Source organism: Macadamia integrifolia, chromosome 5 (genome assembly GCF_013358625.1).
Source record: "Macadamia integrifolia cultivar HAES 741 chromosome 5, SCU_Mint_v3, whole genome shotgun sequence".
NCBI lineage: Eukaryota > Viridiplantae > Streptophyta > Magnoliopsida > Proteales > Proteaceae > Macadamia > Macadamia integrifolia.
This window is the reverse complement of record NC_056561.1, coordinates 33,820,155-33,839,778: the sequence shown is the minus strand read 5'-3', so window position 1 is coordinate 33,839,778 and position 19,624 is coordinate 33,820,155. Positions and strand designations below refer to the sequence as shown.

The following is a 19,624-nucleotide window of genomic DNA, read 5'->3' as shown; positions in this document are numbered from 1 at the left end:
ATAGACTGTTCTCCCTCTCATCATTTAATTTCTGGTGATTTGTCTTAGTTAGATAAAAGTAAGCAATTAGAACTAACTTTAATTGTGATTTGATATTCTGAAACGAATATTGCAATCGACAGTGCCATGGGATTGGGATTTCCCTTTTTTTTTTTTAATTATTTTCTTAATTACTGCTAATTTTAATGGTATATCCTTGAATTATTGATTTTTCTTTCTTTATCATTTTGATACCTAATGTTCCACTCTGCCATGTACAGAATTTTATATATTTATATGTATAGACAATTATACATACATTTATGTATACGACCATAACACAATACATGTGTATACATGTATAGAATTCTATATATTTATATGTATAGACAATTAGACATACATATATGTATACGACCATAACACAATACATGTGTATAGAATCGTGGCGTAAATGGATCATATTTTGCCTCAATGAACCAGCAAACAGTGAATACACCCATTCTACCCAAAAAATAAAATACATAATGATTACATACAAGGATTTAGTTCACGGTATTGGTGTTGGTATCGGTCAATATCAATATTGATATAGATTGACTATATCGGGTCTGATTGGATGTTTTAGCTCTCTTGGATTCCAATATGTATTTTTCCCTCCCTTGTTTTTTTACCACCAATCCAGTATTAGGTTGGTATTGGTATCAATCATGGCCAATATTGCAGTTGATCCGATATCAATTCCTAAATTTATGAATACATTCAGTGATGTCTTCATAATCACCAATTTCCATCCTATGGAAGTAATTATTATTTAAAAAAAAATGGTTTTTGTGTAGTGATGTGGCCCTTGTGCCAACCCTTCGGCTAATGAGAGAGCACGCAACTATCGATAAAAAAAACATGTTGGTCATTTCGCATTCCCTATGTTATTGGAGATATTGAATACTAATATCATCTGCTTACAAATATCCAAATGGTGGTTATGGATATTCCCAAAGGTTAATGGGCAATTGGATTGCATTTTTTTTTGGATTCGGGTCTGAACATAGGCTGAGGGATTGTGAAAATATGTAGAATGGCTCAAAAGCAAGATTTTTTTTTTTAATTCTTTTTTCCTTTTAGGTATAAGAATAAACCATAAAGATTTTCAAGGAATAAACTATAAAGATGACATTAAAAGGAAAAAAAAGATAACATTATATCTCTAGTTCTCTACAGATATTCTCAACCAAATAGGGAAAGAATCAGTTAAAAACAAACTCCCTGTAAATAACACGCGGCAGAGCAACATCAATCACATCCTTCTCTATCTTCCTTCTTTTAACGAGTGAGAAAAGACAAAGCACTTTTGTGAGCCATCTTTGTAAATTTATATCAAAATAATTGAGAGAAAGACTTATCTTTGTGGCTCGTTTTGATAGTGGGGGATGTCTAACAAAAAAACAATTGATATTCTCTAGAACATGTAATAGGGTTTAGGGTTACCTTAAAACCCACTAGTATAGATTCTTCGAAAGATTGTAGTACTTAAATTAGCTATCATGCAGGGGCAATGGAGATCAACACAACATAGATGTTCTTTCAGAATTAAGGTTTCTGAAACCTTAGCTTTCAAACATGAGAATGGAGAGAGACGAAATGGAGGAGAGACCAGTGATGGTTAACAATGATGTAGTGTATCGCTGTCTTCCTTAGCTATGTATTTATGGATTGCCTTTTAATAATTTTTCATACTAAGTATGTTACTAAATACAATGACCCTATAGAGTGTTCGCATTAAGGTTGCACAAGGTAAATTTAACTCATCTATAATAATTAGTATTATTAACCTAATAAATAACACTAATTAACAACATGTAAAACAAAAAGTTGAAAATAACATGTAAACCCATAAGTTATAATTACATTTTAGTCCCTCCAATTTAATAATATCGCATAAAGGATTTTCATATATGGAAAATATAATCGCCTAGTACAAAGAATCTGACCATGAATTGGACAAAAAATATTTATAAAATAATTTTGAAATATAATTATCGAATAAAAAGTAATATTTGAGGAAAAAGAAACATAAAAGGTAGTGTGGCCCCTATGCCCAAACCCAAAGGGGTAAACTGACCACCCCACCCTCATGAATGGTGGAAATCTCACAAGTGTTGATGTCTGTACATGCGCTTCCATTGGTCCCCATGCTGATGCAACTGCTACACTACCATTTAGGGAACCCTCTCCCTGATATTTAAATGTGTTTACAAATAATTTATAAAATTGCCATTGAGTTCAAATTTTTTCTAATCGTTATATGTAAATTCTCTCATGATTTTCTCCTTTATTGGGAAGTGGCTTTCATGTCAAGTATCTAGTCCACTCACAGAAATACATAATGAATCAGGCATACCGATATATAGCTAGTATGTGCATCAATAGTTGGCACACCAATTCACACAAAGTATAACTACAATGTTAGATACCTCTAAAGTGCGAGACAAAAACAACTATCAGAGCATCTTGTTGCATGAACAACTACGGTGATCACAAGACTCTCACAATAATCATGTCCAACACACATACAATATAAATGCTCACATTTACATTAACCCTATGAACAATATGCTCAATATTATCCTTAGTTGTGGACCATTTAATATTTAACCTTATGACACTACATCACACATAAAATGATAATACAAATGTTTGATTAGGGTTTAATAGATACATATGCCCAACAACTCAGTGATAGGATTGTAATAGCACTTGAGTGCATGAGAGTTTTCACACTGTCATGAACTTGAAGACTTGCTTGTTAGAACATATTTGAAACTCCATTATATTGAGGAAAGACGGTGGGACTGAGTCATGCCATTGACTATTCTCCTTAAGACCGTAGACACTCCCTATGATAGAAACTAGGTTGATATGAATTAGGCTCCAATATAAAACAATCCGGCCGCTCCAATAGTCGATCCATTCACTTGGCCATTGCTTGTTGGGCCACATCGAGACACTTTAGAGTTGCAATTGCCAAGAGAGAGAGAGAGAGAGAGAGAGGCTTCTAAAAGTATACATAAGAGTGTTGGATGTCCCTTTATTTATAGAGGGATGATGTCCTAGGACAAATACAACTATCGAGAATGCTTGTCGAGTCCGAAAACTGACTCCTCAAACATTAAACAAACCCTGAAAACATTGTTTGGGACTCTGCTGGTTGATCGCCTGCTCTAACCAGTCAATTGCCGCCTATACTCATACTCTCAAATATTTATTTATTTATTTATTTTTGGGAGAGGGTTCCTTAAAATGCAGCATGGTTCTTACCAGCACATAGGTCAATAGGATCAATAGTAAAAAACACCAATATGGGTGTGATTTCCACCTTTCATGAAGAGTGGATTGTCATTTCTCCCTCTGTCACTGCGTAGGAGTCACACTGTCTTTTAGGCTTTTTTCCCATTTTTTATTTATTTATTTTAAAACGTTTAAAATATAATAGTCATGTTACCAACAACTCCTTTTTAAATAATGATTTATTAAAAATACAAATCTCTTGGAATAACTTCTTGGTAGGCAAAAATTACTTTAGATGGGAGCTTATTAGGGGTACATCAATTTTAGACACATGAAAAAATGATGTGACAATTCTAACAGCTGACTAGATAAGTCTAGGTTTTGATTAAACTTAATTCAATCCAATACTCTTTCATATATTAACATATGAATTTTTCTATTTTTTGGTCATCCATATCTCATGCATTCTTATAGTCCCTAAATTTTCAGGGTTTTATTTCATCACATGCAAAACTTTATTTAGGAAAAGAAAATTAGGGGAGGGGGAGGAAGGGGGTTTAAAAACTTAGTCTCTCTTAATAAATGTTCAAAGATGATTTGTCATGCCTGCCATAGACTTAACAAGATGCCTATGGCCGTTGGTGCCAACTGCCAACAGGTCTCCTGCATAACTATAACTCATGGAGACAAACAAAATGTGATTCAAATAAACAATTAACTGCCCAACCCGCAAGACCAATGATCGAGTCATAGCAGCCATCACACATAAATATTTGGTGATCTACATATGGCAAGGTGAGATAATCCGAAAGAGATATATAGCAAGGAACAATTAAGGTAGAATGAGTTGCAGGATCAATAGAGTAAGCAAGGTCGGGCCATTCATTTATTGATTAGTTGAATAGTAGCCATTAGGGGAAAGGGTGACATTTTGAAACACATTTTTTTTTTTTTTCATATCCAAACAAAGTACATACAAATACAAAGAACCCTAGTCTTATCGACTTTAGAGGAGTGTATTGAGAAAATACTAAGGGAAGAAATGCATCACCATTGAAGAAGAGAAGAAGGTTACTCATTCGTAAAAAGACAACATCAATGATTGCATCGAGCTCCGTTGTAAACATTACGTCAATGACGGTGAATAATATGTTGCTTCCCTTTCTTGTATTGAAACGATTTATAGTGTATTGACAAGATCACTATCATAGTGTATGAATTGTCATGCTTTAAATTATCCCATCACCATTCTCACATTAGATATAATAATAGAATGGTGTGAACTTATATGGACTTGGGTACCCTCTCCTTGATAACTAACTTTTTAAGGATAAGGTCTACCCGATTCGTAATAAGTGGTAGACAGTTCCCAAGACCCCAGAACAAAAAACTCATCCCATCATTCATCACAGGTCATGCAATAACTGATCAGAGGGTAGAGAAGGAGATTACATAATAAAGGAAAAAGATGAAAGAAATGGGGAAGGGTGTAATCAGCTATATGTGGAGCCACATGAGTCCAACATACACCCAAAGATAACCAAAAACCTAAAAACCTAAAAACCAAGATCCCACATGGGAATCCCTCCTTCGGTTTGATTTTAGGCATCCTTAATCTATAAGAGGAAAAGAGAAAGAAAGTAACCAACAAACAATTAGGCATTTCTTGGATATGTTTGTAACATTGCATGCAATTAGGAAGGCTAAGAGTTTTTCCCTTGTGAAACCAAACATTAAGCTGAGATGTGATTCCAAGTCGGCAAGTCCATTTGATGGAGAAAGCGAATGAGATAAGGGCAGAAGACAGAACATGAGAGAGAGATAGACCAGATCACCTACCTGTATGTGTACATTATATGTACAGTTAGGTGATGATATTTGTCTCACCCGCTGCTATGTATGGAAAGAGATTTACAAAACCAAAAAAGGACAGATGTTATTACATTACCGTACATGTGTAGCATATATGTAAGAGTAGGTGATCCAAACTGGACACTAAACACATGTTTTCTAATAATTCTTTATTAACTTGGTTCTTCAAGGGTACTCCTAGTCGAATAGGATCACCTAACTATATGTGCATACGTGGATAACGTAGTATGATTGGATGATGGCATCTGTCCCACTTGTTACTATTTAAGGTGCATGGAGAGTTTTTTTTTTTTTTTTTGATAAAAACTTGAAGAGGTATTTATGGAAGCAAAAAAGGACATATTTCATCACCTATCGTACGTATATTATACATGTATGGTAGGTATCCACACCTCATGGACAGTGTGAGATGAGATACATGAGGTGATTGATTACCTATAGGGGAGAGGAACCTCCCCCTCTCTCTCTCACACACACACATACACAAATTAATCAAGCAGTTCTTCTAAAGATAGAATTTTTCTAAGGAAAACATAATCATGTGGAAGCCTGGGATTGAAATTTTGGAAGTATTGAATGAGCATAGACATTTAATAGTTGAAGACAATGGAAAGTTATGGGAAAGGATGGGATCATGGAAGATGTGGTCTATGGATATCACCCCACAATGGTCAACAAAATGTGGTGTACGTATTTGTGTCTCATTCTCTCACCTAACAGACACTTTGGTGTCCATCCACATGGTCTATGCTCTTATTGTTACACTATATATGTGTTGCTTCCAACCCTTTAATGCATTTCATACCTCAACTACAACAACAGCAACTAAAATAGGCAGCCGACCGGCAGGACCTTTCCTTAAAGAGGCACAACCCAATAACACAGAAGTTGGGTTACCAACCAGCGTTTTAAAACATGGGATCGGAGATCAATTGCTTTCTGGCAATTCCAATCCGATCTTGACTGGAATCAGTCCCAAGAACCTTAGAATTGGCCCTTAGATTTGAAACTAAACGATATATTTTTTTTTTTTTGGCATGAATCAGGCATGGCGAATTGGCTGAAATCAGGATTGGTCATGGCGAATTTCGATCCAAATCAGCTGATTGATCCCGATTCCTGATATATGATACCCTTTATCCAACCAATTGAAAAAACATAAATGTTACAAATTTGGATTTAGTAATTGGTGCTCAAACCACCTTGACTCTCATTTTTTGGTTTACAATGATGGCTCTCTCCAAGTGTGGTTTTAGGTATTGATACCGGATCAACTGTATCAGCCTATTTGTATCTATATCAGTCATAAACCGATATCGATACTGACTAAAACTTTATGGGTGGTATATATATATATATACTATTGATCTTTTTATTTTTTCGTAGAAGATTTACTATTGATCTCACTGTCACATATGAATAACCTGATATTAATGCTAATAGGACTTGGGTACCCTCTCCAATGACAGCTATCTTTTATGAATGAATTCTAACCAAATCCTAATAAGTGGTAAATACTTCCCAAGACCCCGCAATAGAAAACTCATCCTATCATTCTTCCTGGATCATGCACTATCAATCTAGTGAGTAGAGGAGGGAGGGAGGGAGGGACTCAAATCCTCTCCAATGCGTTAGTACATCCAACACCCATTTTACGTGCCCGGGTGCTACACTGTCCAATTCAATTTGGATGCACTGGCATGTTGGAGGGGATCTGATTCCAAAAGATATTATATAATAGAGAAAAGAGATCGGAAAAGTGGGGGGAGGGGGGTTGTAATCAGCTATATGTGGAACCACATGAGTCCGGTACACACCCAAAGACACCAAGAACCTAAAAATCAAAAGCCCACAAGGAAATCTATAAATAGGAAAGAGAGAAATTAACCAACAAACAATTAGGCCTTTCTTGGACATGCTAGTGGGAAAGAGAGAGAAACCAACAAACAATTAGGCCTTCCTTAGACATGTTTGTAACTTTTGCATAGAATTAGCAACACCAAGACTTTATGTCTTGTGAATCCAATCATTAGGGTTTAGATTGAAACCAACAAACAATTAGGCCTTCCTTAGACATATTTGTAACTTTTGCCTGCAATTAGGTAGGCCAAAAGTTAACATGGAGAGAGAGAGAGAATCACCTACCTGTATGTGTACATTATATGTACAATTAAATGATGACATTTGTCTCACGCGTTGCTACTAAGAATGTATGGAGAGAGACTTTCAAAAACAAAAAGGACAGATGTTATTACATCACCGTACATGTTTAGCATACATGTACAAGTTGATGATCCAGATCGGACACCGAACATGTTTTCTATTCCTCATTAAACGGACTCTTCAATGGCATTCAATAGTCGAAACAGATCATCTAACTATAGGTGGATGCTGCAGTTCAATAGGGTGATGGCATTTGTCATCATTTAAGAGGACATGGTGAGGCATTTATGTAAGCAGAAAAAAAAAAAAAAAAAAAAAAACCTCATCACCAAACTGTCGTGTCGAATACATTCACTCTCTCTTGGATGCACTTCTCCATCTCTTCTATTCCTTTTGGGCTAGGGAAATTAGAGGGAGGCACAGGAGTAAATTACTTGAGAGGAGATGAGAAATGTAGAAAACTTTATTTCAGAGGAAAAAAGAAAGAGCACCAAGGGACTCGCACAGTTGATCCTTGAGAGTTGTTTTAAAACAAACATGAAACACCCACAAGGTTATGAAATCATCTGGGTCTAAACAATATAACAATAGTCAGTGAGAAACTTCATCAGTACTCTTTTAACTGATCATGGTGTAATGAAGAATGACGTCATTTAGTCAATTCATAATAAGAGCAGATCAAGTTAACATACGAGAATGTACGATGCCCAGGTCTGTGGATATATAATCAATTTTCTCTCTCTTCATTTAATAGATTCTATATCACAGATCAAGAGTGTATGAGAACATCCGTTCACGTTCATAACAATCTAATAACAATCTTTGTAAAGCAAAGGGCAAAGCTTCTATGACTGCTTTCCCCTCACGTAGTCGTCGACCTTCCCCAAACCCCCCCCCCTCATGGCTTCTGACCAAGTATTTTTCGATGGAGGAAAGGAGGTGACTAATCGCTTCTGACGAAGCAACGAGTTCATGAGCAAGTGACTGAACGAGCCAGCGAGTCAAGTGACTGAACGAGGATATACCTTAAATTCTATATCTATCAAAAAGATATAATTTAATATATTTTTTTATATATAGCAATTTAAATCATAAAAAAATCCAATTAAATCCCAATTCTGGACTTAAAATCAAACTGCTGAACTAAACCACATGGACACCAACACGAGTATTTGTTCTAACCAAATCAGCAAAATGAAAATGAAGGTGAGAAAAATCACGTATGTAGCAACCAAAAGTTAAAGACGTTCTGAATCTACAAAAATATTTGGTAAATCTAAATCTTTTCCCTATAATACCAGAGTACAAGCAGGGAAAAAATGAAATAACAAATGTCATGCTGGTGAAACTTGGATAACCTTATTTGTAAGCTCAGATCCTCACTCAATGAGTTGGCACATCAAGTAGTTTCAAAAGTGCACTCGAATAAAATCCATTGTGCTATCAGTCAGCATGAGAAGATGTAATCCCTCCTCCACCGGAGCAATTAAGTGGGTCAGTTTTGTCAATCACACAGCCATTTGGAATCGCTCTGGAACACGAAGTAAGGGAGGCTGGATCTCCCCAGGCTTGCCAAGCTGCCCACATGCAGCCATCTGATCATCTCCCCTACTAAGTCGCAAGAATACAACACACCCTGCTTCTGCCAGAACGTTACGGAACTCAATTATCTTCTCTTCACTTGTTGGTTTAAATTGGGAACCACTATGGGGATTAAATGAGATGAGATTGATCTTGCAAGGAATACCCTGAACAAGATTACTTAGCCTCTTTGCATCCTCAATGCTGCATAATAAACAGTTGTCACGTGGATTAAAATTCAAATAATGGATGGCAACCTGGACGTTGAGACAAACAATGATATGACCAGCTCAGGCCATGAAGAATAAAAAGAGTAGAGTTTTCAGAGAGAATGAGAGGAGTGCACATTGACCTCATTTAAACACACTTGACTCCGGTAGGATGTAAAATATTTTATTGTATAGTTTAGATAAAAATAAAACAAAACATTTTATAACCATTCCAAACAATAATTGACTAACTTAAATGCTTACTGAATAGAGCAATTATATCAATACGTCTAAATTCAATTTCCAACAAAATTACTTAGATTTTAGTAATATAAGAAAGCAGAAGTTTTATTCCAGTTTTCAACTAATTAGGACACTACTCTTTCTTTGTTATATGTGTAAGCAGGTCCATCGAGGGTTTCAGTTTCTAAAGAATTGAATGAAATTTTCAGCTTACGCTGGTTCTTGTGGAAGTCAAAGGTGGTTCGACTGTTATTTCTTTCCCTCTTTGCTGCTCTTGATGCTTCTCATATCGGGTAATATTCCTTCTTTCCTTACTTTCCCTCCCTGTTTCTACTGCTGTTCCCTGTTCTGTCCAACGGTACTGGCACCCCTGAAATTGGAGTTCAAACTCCCCAAGATCCAATCAATTGGGATTTAAACTTTGAAGGATAGATCATCTCCCTAGGGAGATTCGAACCCTAAGTTTCCATCCCCTAATTTCTGCTAACCAAGGTGATTAATAACCTGCAAACAGATTCAGTTCTGAGTTCTTACCACCAGGCCTGAGTTCAGTCCCTTCTGGTTCCTTTGTTGCTTGTTGTTCCAACCTTACAGGTGTCCTAATTGGGAGGACTAACAGTGAGGAGTATACTCCTACAATGGTGGGTTGAATGGGTTCCAAACAAGGGAGATCACACCTTCGAAACGTGAACTGGTAGCACTGTTACTGTTCATATTGGGAAGTAGATTTAGCTGTCTCTTTAGTGACAAATAAGGACAACTTCCGAAATTAAAGATACCCCTAGTTAGTGAACTTGGTTCTATTTTATTGCCAATACATTTTTTAAATGCCAACAGCCCCTTTCCTTTTCAAGTCCCTATTACAGTTTTTTTTTAAACGAGGGTTTCCTAGCCTTCGGCCTGACTATTGTAGAAACACAACCCTAAATGCGATGCAGAAAGTAATGGAAAAACAAGAACAAACAATGCACACAGGTTTACGAGGTTTTGCAAGATTGCTTACGTCCTCGGTGAGATGAGATTCTACTTCACTATCAATGGAGAATAGGATTACAACCTTCGTCTTCACACCTCTTAGAATTGCTTACAGAGAAAGTAACTCTCGTTTTATATATATATATATATATATATAAAACGAAAAACCCTAATATCGGGAAAGTACAAAACTTCCCTCAAATAAAAAATTCGAGCAGCCCCCCTACACCTCCGCTATGCAGGGGGGGCCTCTTGCCCCCCTTGCAACTCCCATGGCCCGCTTACCGACAAGCGAGACCCCCATTCTGTTAGGGGGGGCTGCACTAGTATCCTTGAGTTAAACTCGATGGAATACAAGATATTGTACACCAACAACTATTCCCCCGGGTCCAACTGGCCCCACAATCATTGGTCAGGGTCAATAGTGGGATTAACTTGAAAGCCAAATTAATCCCATTGTGAGTGGTCCCAAAGGTGCTGCCAAGGTGATTCAAGCACAGTTCAGACGCTTTCCGAGGCACCGTGACCCAGATCAAATTACTGTTGGACCAACCCCTTCGGGTTATGTCCCTTCTACAGTTTAGTCCTTCACTTGTTCACTTATCCTTAAGGGCCTAAATTGCTCCAAAAATTACAAGATAGCCACTGATCCTTAAATTTTGAGTTGTTAGTTCTTCGGTGGCCCATAGCGACCTACATCGAGGTTTTGGAAATACAAAAGCCCATGCATCCCTAACTAACAGGTCAATTATTTTCCTTCTGCTCTATTTTTGGTAAGGTCAATTATTTTTTGACCAAGACAGATTGGGTCCGATTATGCACATACTCATTCAAAAAAATAAAATGAAAGGAAATCAAATGGGTTACATGAGATAATCCAAGTCTTAAAGACACTCATGATCATATGGGTTTACACCATGTGTGGTCAGTGTTATCAATCCAAGTCTATCTAGAAAATTTTCCCCATCACCCACCTATCCAGATTATGTCATCCATCCAACCAGATTGATTTTTATGGATGGGTAAGAGGAAGAACCGAACAGTAACCTAAAATGAGATAATCAGGTAACAAAGATCAGAAGTAGATGAGAGATAGAACACCATTTGCGTGTTATAGAACAGGTAAGCATGTAATTGTTAGCATCTAATTTTTTTTTTTTTTCAACCATATCAGAATATAAGTTTTGTATCTAAATTTCAGACGGCAGTTGAACTTGAAAAGATATATTGCATGCTGTGACATGTGTAAAGTTGCCAGGTGTTAGTCATGGTCCTTGACTATTTTTTATTTTATTTTTCATTCCAAGCTGGAGAGTAGGAGATATATATATGCTCCAGCTTGGGGACAGGGGAAGTGTTAAGTTGCCAGGTGTTAGTTATGGTCCTTGTCTATTAGTTGAGGTTCTTGTTTATTAGTTATAGTTTCTAGTTAATAGTTGTCTATTGCCTTCAGTCTGTTGTGTTGTCTACTGCTTTTCTTATTGTACTTGACTCTATTATTATAAATATGATGGAATGTCTCATGGTTTGAGAACTAACAAAAAACGTGAGCATTCTTTCCCTAATTTTCTCTCTTGTCTCCTCTCTTCTCTTCTTCCCTTCTACTTCTTGTCATCTTCTCTTCTTCTACTCTGATTTTGTAACAGCATGCAAAATGCAGGGCTGGAAAACTTTCATCAAGTGCAAATATCTGCTGGATATTTTATCTTCATTTTTGTTAACAAATCAGAAAAAGAGATCCCATTGGTGAGGATAAAAAAATTGACTGTTTTGTGGTTTACCATGAACATGGGGAGGATGAGAAGGGGAAGAATAGGTAGCATTCATAATATGTTACAAAACATGAAATATTCAACAAAACCAAAAATAGTTTTCCAGGATCAGAATATGCATTTATACAACGCAAAGAAAGGAAAGGTTTCTCTAACCTGTCATTAACACCTGCAAGCATCACGTATTCAAATAGAACTTTATAATTATGCTTGAGACGAAGCTCCTCCCGAAGAGCACCAAGAAGCATCCCTAAGTTATACTTTCGATTAATTGGCATGATCCAGTTTCTAACCTGCAATATATATATATATATATATTGAATGGAAGGGTTAATTATATGCAAACATAAAGACAGAGACATACTACTACTCAAAATGATCACGGCTAATACCTCGTCAGTTGTTGCATTCAGACTGACTGCCAATGCACAGTTGGATTCATGAAGAAAACGTTTCAGCTGGGGAACAAGTCCACTAGTTGAAATGGTGACCCTGCGAGGACTGAAATGAAGGCCTTGCTCATCCACCATTATGGCTGCAGCTTTTGTTACATTTTCGATGTTGTGGAGTGGTTCCCCCATCCCCTGAAAAATCATTTGGCCACACACTTGAGCAAATAGAAAATGAATAGAAAATGATGACCACATCAAAAAGACAACTAGTCTTCCTCCTCATCTTAACCTCTTAGGTGCATTTGAGGCAGAAAGGAGGAAAGAAAGCATTTGTCTTTGAGCAGTAATTTTTTACTGAGAAAAAGATAAGGTCTTATCTGGTAGATGAGTCAAGTTACAGGCAAGCAGAAGCCAATGTTGTAATTTGAAACTCAAATTTCTTTGATCTCTCAAGACAGAAATTGGTTTACAGTGGTTGAAGTTGTTCCTAAGTAATAGGTTTCTTCGGTCCTCATATCAGAAATCAGTTGGAATCTAAAGGTTGTAAGAGAACAAGGGAGCAAGTGAGGAAGAGAAGAAGAAGAGGGATTAGTGGTAGCATCGTATGTGTGAGAGAATATTTTCTCACACATATATTGCTTCGCTAATGTATTATGAAGAATTACATACACCTCCCTAGGGAGGTAAAAGGGAAAAATAAGAATTACAATATAAGGTAACAAGTAGAATAACTAGTTCCCAAACTACCCTTAGTACACATCTCTAACAACATCTCATAATATGAGAAACAAAGCATTAACATAGACAGTCCATAGATCTATGGATTTTCAACATGCTTCAGTAAAACAAAGATTTGATTAATTCATCTCACTTTCCTGAATGCTCTGTTTGTTTCGATATAAAATGGGAAGAACTAGAAAAGAAGAAAAAATGAGCATAAAGTCTCATAGTGCGGCCAGCTATTTCAAGTCCAAAATCTGTAAAATAATATTCCTTACTTTCTTTTACTTCTGAGCATTTTAAATTGAAACAGACAGAGCCAAATGTAAACTAGAGTAAAAGGGGGGAATCCTATAATATGCATGATTCCATTTTGTAAACCACTGTATTCCAAATTCAGGAAAGTCATTTCCATATTTAAAAAATACTAATTAAAAAAAAAAAAAAACTTGGGGGTTGGCACATAAAAAATCAGCTGGATCCTGCACCAGTAACCAACAGGAGTAATTGATCAAAACTTATGCGCAACAGATACACTCACCATAAATACAACATTCGTAATAGAACCGATCTCGCTTGAGAGCAAACGCCGGGCAAATACAGCCTGCTCCACTATCTCAGCAGCAGTAAGATGTCTCCGTAAGCCCATCCTATAAAATGCATTTACATATCACGCCACATGTAACCATCAATCCCCCAAACTTGGAAATATTTTAAACCGAAAGGCTCATATCTCAAAGATAAGAACTTGCCTCCCTGTGTAACAAAACTGACAATTCATGGCACAGCCTACTTGACTTGAGACACAAACAGTAGTTCTCTCTCTTTTGCATGGAATTACAACTGTTTCTATCACCAATCCATCATCCAAAGTGAATAGAATCTGAAACCTCCTGTGTGAGTATCAAATCAATGAGAATATTCTTATACTGTGGAAATAACTCCCGGAAGCCAAATATACAAAGTATTTTCAGCAAATGGCCCAAACGACGATTGTTTTCCATCAGCTTTGAATGGATCCTGAGGAATAAGACAGTGACAAAGAGGGGGAGGAAAGTACCTTCCGAGTTCCATCCGCCGCTGTAAGAATCTTTTTCAGAGACAAAGCCTTAAATTCAGCAAAAACGCCCAACATTTTCCGGAGATCTTTGTTCAAACCTTCCAATTCATCAACACAATGTGCCCAGATGTTGTTTCCATAAAGGCGCTTCCACAGCATTAAAGCCTGGCCAGGCCTGTATCCATGTGACTTCACCCAATTCTGTTCAACCAGAGGTTTTCACCGTAAATAAAATCAATCACTATAAAAGCCTCGTATCAAAAAAAAAATTTGAGGAACAAAACGAAAATTCGTCATACATACTTCAAGTTCATCGTATATCATTCCTTTCAGAAGCACCTTCGAAGGGTTGGGATTTGAGTTGTTGTTTGCAATTGCTAGCAAGAGAGATAAACCATAGATGAGAAAGAAAGCTTCATCATTTCCAGCGAAAATTAAGAGAAATCCTACCAGAGTCTGAGCCATGTACATGAACAATTGGAGCGTAAGAAGAACTAGTCTTTGAAATTGAGCGGCGAGACGGAGAGAAGAGAGAGGTGAGATGAAGTTTGGAGAAAGGAACTGATAAAGAAGTCGTCGGAGCCGTCGACGCCAAGGCTGGGTTCGTGACCACCAAGCAGAAGCAGTGAGGTCTCGCTTGCCTCATCCATATACGACTGAGCTCCATTGGTCTCTCACAGATGTGTGGATAACACCATAACGGAAGCTCATATAGGGTTTCTGGGCAGTGGGCAGTGGGCAGTGGGCAGTTGGGCACGGAGGTTTTAGGTATCGGCATTGTTATCGGTCCGTATCGGTCTCCGGCTCACACCTCATCAACTTCCATGTGGCAGTTCGAGTGATTACAATTTTTTAGGAGTTAATTATACATGATTACATATTTACACATACTGACCTTTATTTCGTTGCTCATGTGTAGAGATAATTAAGCCTCATTTCTCTCTTTATTTAATTATTTTATATATATTATTTTCATATTTTATTTCTATAAATTAATATATTACGAAGCCTCCACAGTGAATAGATTCTCAAGGCATACAGAAAAACATAGAAACACAACCCTAAAACGATGCAAAAAGAATGGACAAAATAAGAACAAACAATGCATATAGATTTATAAAGTTCGACAACATTGTCCACGTCCTTAGTGAGATGAAATCCCTGCTTCACTATCAATGGAGAATAGGGTTACGAGACTCTTCCTCACACCTCTCTCAAATTACTTGCAAAGAAAGAGAACCTCGATACAAATATATAGTGAAAAACCCTAATACAAGAAAATACAAAATTACCCTCAATAAACAAGTCTCAAATAAAAATTCGAGCAGGGGGCCTCCTGCCCCCACGGCTTGTTTATCGACAAGTAGAACTACCGTTAATTGAGGGGTCTGCACTACTACTTCCTAGATTAAACTGTGACAAAATATAAGACATCGTATCCAACAAAAACTAGGTCCGTAAATTTTTTAGCTTCCATTGCTTATTTCTCCCTAGCTCAATTTGTTTCGAAGCAGAATAGTTGGAAAAACAAAATTTTCCTTTACACTAGATTTTCCACTATTTGTTCTACAACTTGAAAATTTCTCATGAGAAAAATTTACACACGATCACACACTCTGTAGTAAACTTCACACCCCATTTGCCTGTAAAATATTTCCTTGAAAATCTTTGAGTTTTAATCAATATGAGTCTTAAAAAATAACTAGGAAGCTCGACTAGAGTCTTGGACTTCCTCCTGGTCTTCCCTATCATCTTCTGGGGTTACCATAGAAGAGCTCCAATGGTTCCACTGGATAGATTGCAAAATCTTCTGTTCGTCTCGTATTAACCCTTGGTAAAGACTTGGAAGAGTCAGTCAGAATCATCGGCCTCTGGCTATGGATGGAATCAATGGGTTGCAAATTCCTCTACTCCCTGATATGGTTCTTAAACTCGTCACCAATGAAGACATCAATTTCTAGAACACTTTGGACCCCAAGAAAGGCTTCCTATAACAACACAAATGCTGCACTTAACAATGAAGAACAAGTCCCATTCAACTCGCAGGATCATGAACTCCTGCTACCATTTCCTTTATGAGGTTGTGTCTCGAACTCTTCAAGGCCATTACTATCATTACAGACTTCAGAAAAAATCTCATCAAAATTTTTCCGAAAGGGTCAATCTTCGAGATAGGTCAAGAATTAGAAACAAAATAGTACGGAAACAGAGAAAATCTTGATAAGGAACTGACCTCAGAAGGGTCGACCCTTAGAAGATCTGGTCTTCCTTATTAGGAGAAGCAATTTTGTTATAGAAATTGATGGGTTAGTTGGGAAGATGTTAAGTATGATGTGAGGGAGGCAGAGGAGTTTCTGATAACAATGTTAGGTGTTCATTGATTCCATCCAGAGCCAAGGCCAACGATTCTGAGGGACTCCTCAAAGTCTCTACCAAGAGTTAGTGCAAGACGATGAAGATTTCGCTATCTATCCAAGGAACCATTTGAGCTCTTCTATGATGACTCCAGAAGATTGAGCGAGAAGAAGAGGAGGAAGTCGAAGACTCATGTAGAGCTTCCCAGCCTTTGCTCTATTTATTTTCGAAAACCCGTATCGAGCAAATCCCAAATGAAGATTCGTATGGAACAAATCCCAGATTTTTGGGGGAATATTTTTACGAAGTAAGTACGAATAGATGTTACGCACAGCCCGAAATTTTTTTCAATGGCGGATAATGTTTAGTATATTGTGTAAAATTTGGGGAGGGGGTTGCAATGAGGCCCATCTCTAATGAAAGGTAGAAATTTCATTCTTGTTGATGTTTTTATATGTGCTTTCACTGTTTGTACTGGTTTAGGGGTCACATTGCCATGTAGGTATTATCTCTCAAGTTTTGGGGAAACGTTTCTTATGGAGAGAGCATGGAGTGTGTGAGGAAGCATTAATTAGGGTGTCATTTTGCAATTCATGGTGGCAAAGGTGGCTATTTCGCCTCGTATTGGGCATAGAGCCATGCTCTCCCACAAGAACAATTTTTCAAATTTTCAATCATGCAAAAAAAAAAAAAAAAATTCCACCCAAAGCAGCATGATGCAAAATGTTGTCACTAGAAAGATGATTTGCAAATTTTAATCATGTGAACATAAAGATACTGGAGTAGATTCGTCACACACAAATACCAAACTTGAATTTAATCATATACCTTCTTATGTAATTGGACATCCTCATCTCTCTCTCTTATTTAGAGTTATCTAACTATATCTTGAAAATTTCAAAGGAAACTCCGACAACCTGTTTTAAAAGACACATTTCCACAGCTAAATAAATACTAAAATTCTCACCAAGACAACAAAACAAATAAACAAACACTAGAATTTTATAAGATATTTTCTAGGACCGAGTTTTCCCATGGCCCATGGTGATTCATATTCACCATGGCCCATCACGGCCATGTACAATAGGAGGAGAGAGAGGTCATGCGTGATGGGGTCACATATGAGCCGTCTCATCATTCACCCATCGGTGAAGGAAAACTATCCATTTTTCATAAACTTTAAATTCAAACACAAACAATATTGAGAATTAGGACAATAGCACTTAGTTCTTAACCGACTATGGTAAGAATATTTTTTATTTGCCCACTTTTGTTGTCATTTAATTTGGAAAATTTTACAAGAGATCACATTTTCCAAATGAAACATTAAGTAAATTTTATACCCTATTTGTCCGTAAAATGTTCCCCCAAGATATACACACTTTAAATGACAACACTTGTCATTTAATGTGAAAAAATTTACATGAGATCACACATTTTTCAAATTAAACTTGAATAGATTTTCACACTCCTATTTATCCGTAAAATATTCCCCCAAGATATACACACTTTAAATGACAACACCTGTCATTTAATGTGAAAAATTTTACATGAGATCATATATTTTTCAAATTAAACTTTTTTTTTGGTAACCTCTCATATTAAACTTGAGTAAATTTTCACACTTCATTTGTCCGTAAATATATTCCCCTAAGATATTCCCGCTTTAAATGAAAATTGATTTGGAAAATTTTACACCATCTTTCTTTTCTTCTTCTTCTTCTTCTCCTTTTTTTTTTTTTTTTTTTTTTTTTAACTTGAGTAAATTTTACACTCCATTTGTTTGTAAAACATTCCCCCAAGGATTTTGTAAGAATCTTTCTGATATGACCGCTTAAATGACAATAACTGTCATTTAATTTGGATTCTTTTACAACAGATTACACACTTATCAAATTAAATAGATTAGATTTTACACCCCAATTGTCTGTAAATATTCACCTGTAGCCTGAAATCTTTGGGGGAACATTTTATGGACAGCTAGGGTGTAAAGTTTATACAAGTTTAATTTGAAAAATGTGTGATATCATATAAAATTTTCTAAATTATAAATAAAACAACAAAAAATCTAATTTCATGGCAAAATTTGTTTTTCCAACTATTTTATTAAATGTTGCCATGTAACACAAAAACAAACCGAGCCAAGCAACAAAATATGATGTAAAATTTTACTTGCAAACCACTTTTTTAAAATTTTATATTGACAAACTTTGGACTCGAAGTCATAGAACCCAAAATTTTACCACATGGAAAAGTATAACTAATTTTAATCATATGGATAGCTAGATAGTGATGTGAATTGGTCACACACATAAACTCCAGACTCAAGTTTAATCACATACCTTCCTATGTAATTGGATATCCTCTCATATGTGTCCAATCATTCTCTCACTGGACTTACAGTTTTTTATTTGTATTTTGAAAATTTTAATGCTTTATTTTGTCATTTGGAATATCTTGTTTATATTGTAATCATAAATTTTAAAAATCAGATTGGATCAGTCAGGATCATCCAAATATAATCAGAGACCTATCCCCAATATTATTCTAATCCATACCGATTCATTTGTATGGTATAAGGGTCAAAATGGTTCAAAATACCATTTTTTATTTAAATAAAAAATAGAGGGGAAATCCGTCTGAAGCAATCCAATCCCAATCAATACCATTCCGATCCATTTTGATGGACTGATCCCAAGTTTTAAAACCTTGATTGTAACTTGATATGTGAGTACGAGACCTTTGCATCTATTTGCCTATATATTTCCAACTTTATTCAATGTACCACATAGCATAACTTGGGGTATTGGTGTTAAGATATCCTTACACGCCTCGGGTGTAACTCCACTGGTCCAAAGGCACTGTGTGTTAACAGACGTCTTTAGTTCGAGCCTCCTCACGACTGATTTGTTACACGGGTTAAGTATAACTACGTGTAATCAGAGTTTATCCTTGGACCTGAACCATAAAACTGGACATGTTCAACAGGTTCCTCATTAACAAAGAAAAGTTAAT

The 19,624-nt window shown here is 36.4% G+C and overlaps 1 protein-coding gene across 1 annotated transcript; it reads right to left on the bottom strand.

Annotated features, from left to right (window-relative positions):
- Positions 1 to 8,497: 8,497 nt before the first annotated feature.
- LOC122078399 (dual-specificity RNA methyltransferase RlmN) lies at positions 8,498 to 14,958 on the bottom strand. Its single transcript, XM_042644369.1, has 8 exons — positions 14,705 to 14,958; positions 14,558 to 14,631; positions 14,255 to 14,455; positions 13,947 to 14,077; positions 13,736 to 13,844; positions 12,475 to 12,666; positions 12,239 to 12,375; positions 8,498 to 9,087 (listed from the first exon to the last, which is right to left on the bottom strand). Exons 1-8 carry the CDS (start codon positions 14,919 to 14,921, stop codon positions 8,811 to 8,813), a joined length of 1,338 nt encoding a protein of 445 aa, XP_042500303.1. The 5' UTR covers positions 14,922 to 14,958; the 3' UTR covers positions 8,498 to 8,810.
- Between the last annotated feature and the right edge of the window lie 4,666 nt (positions 14,959 to 19,624).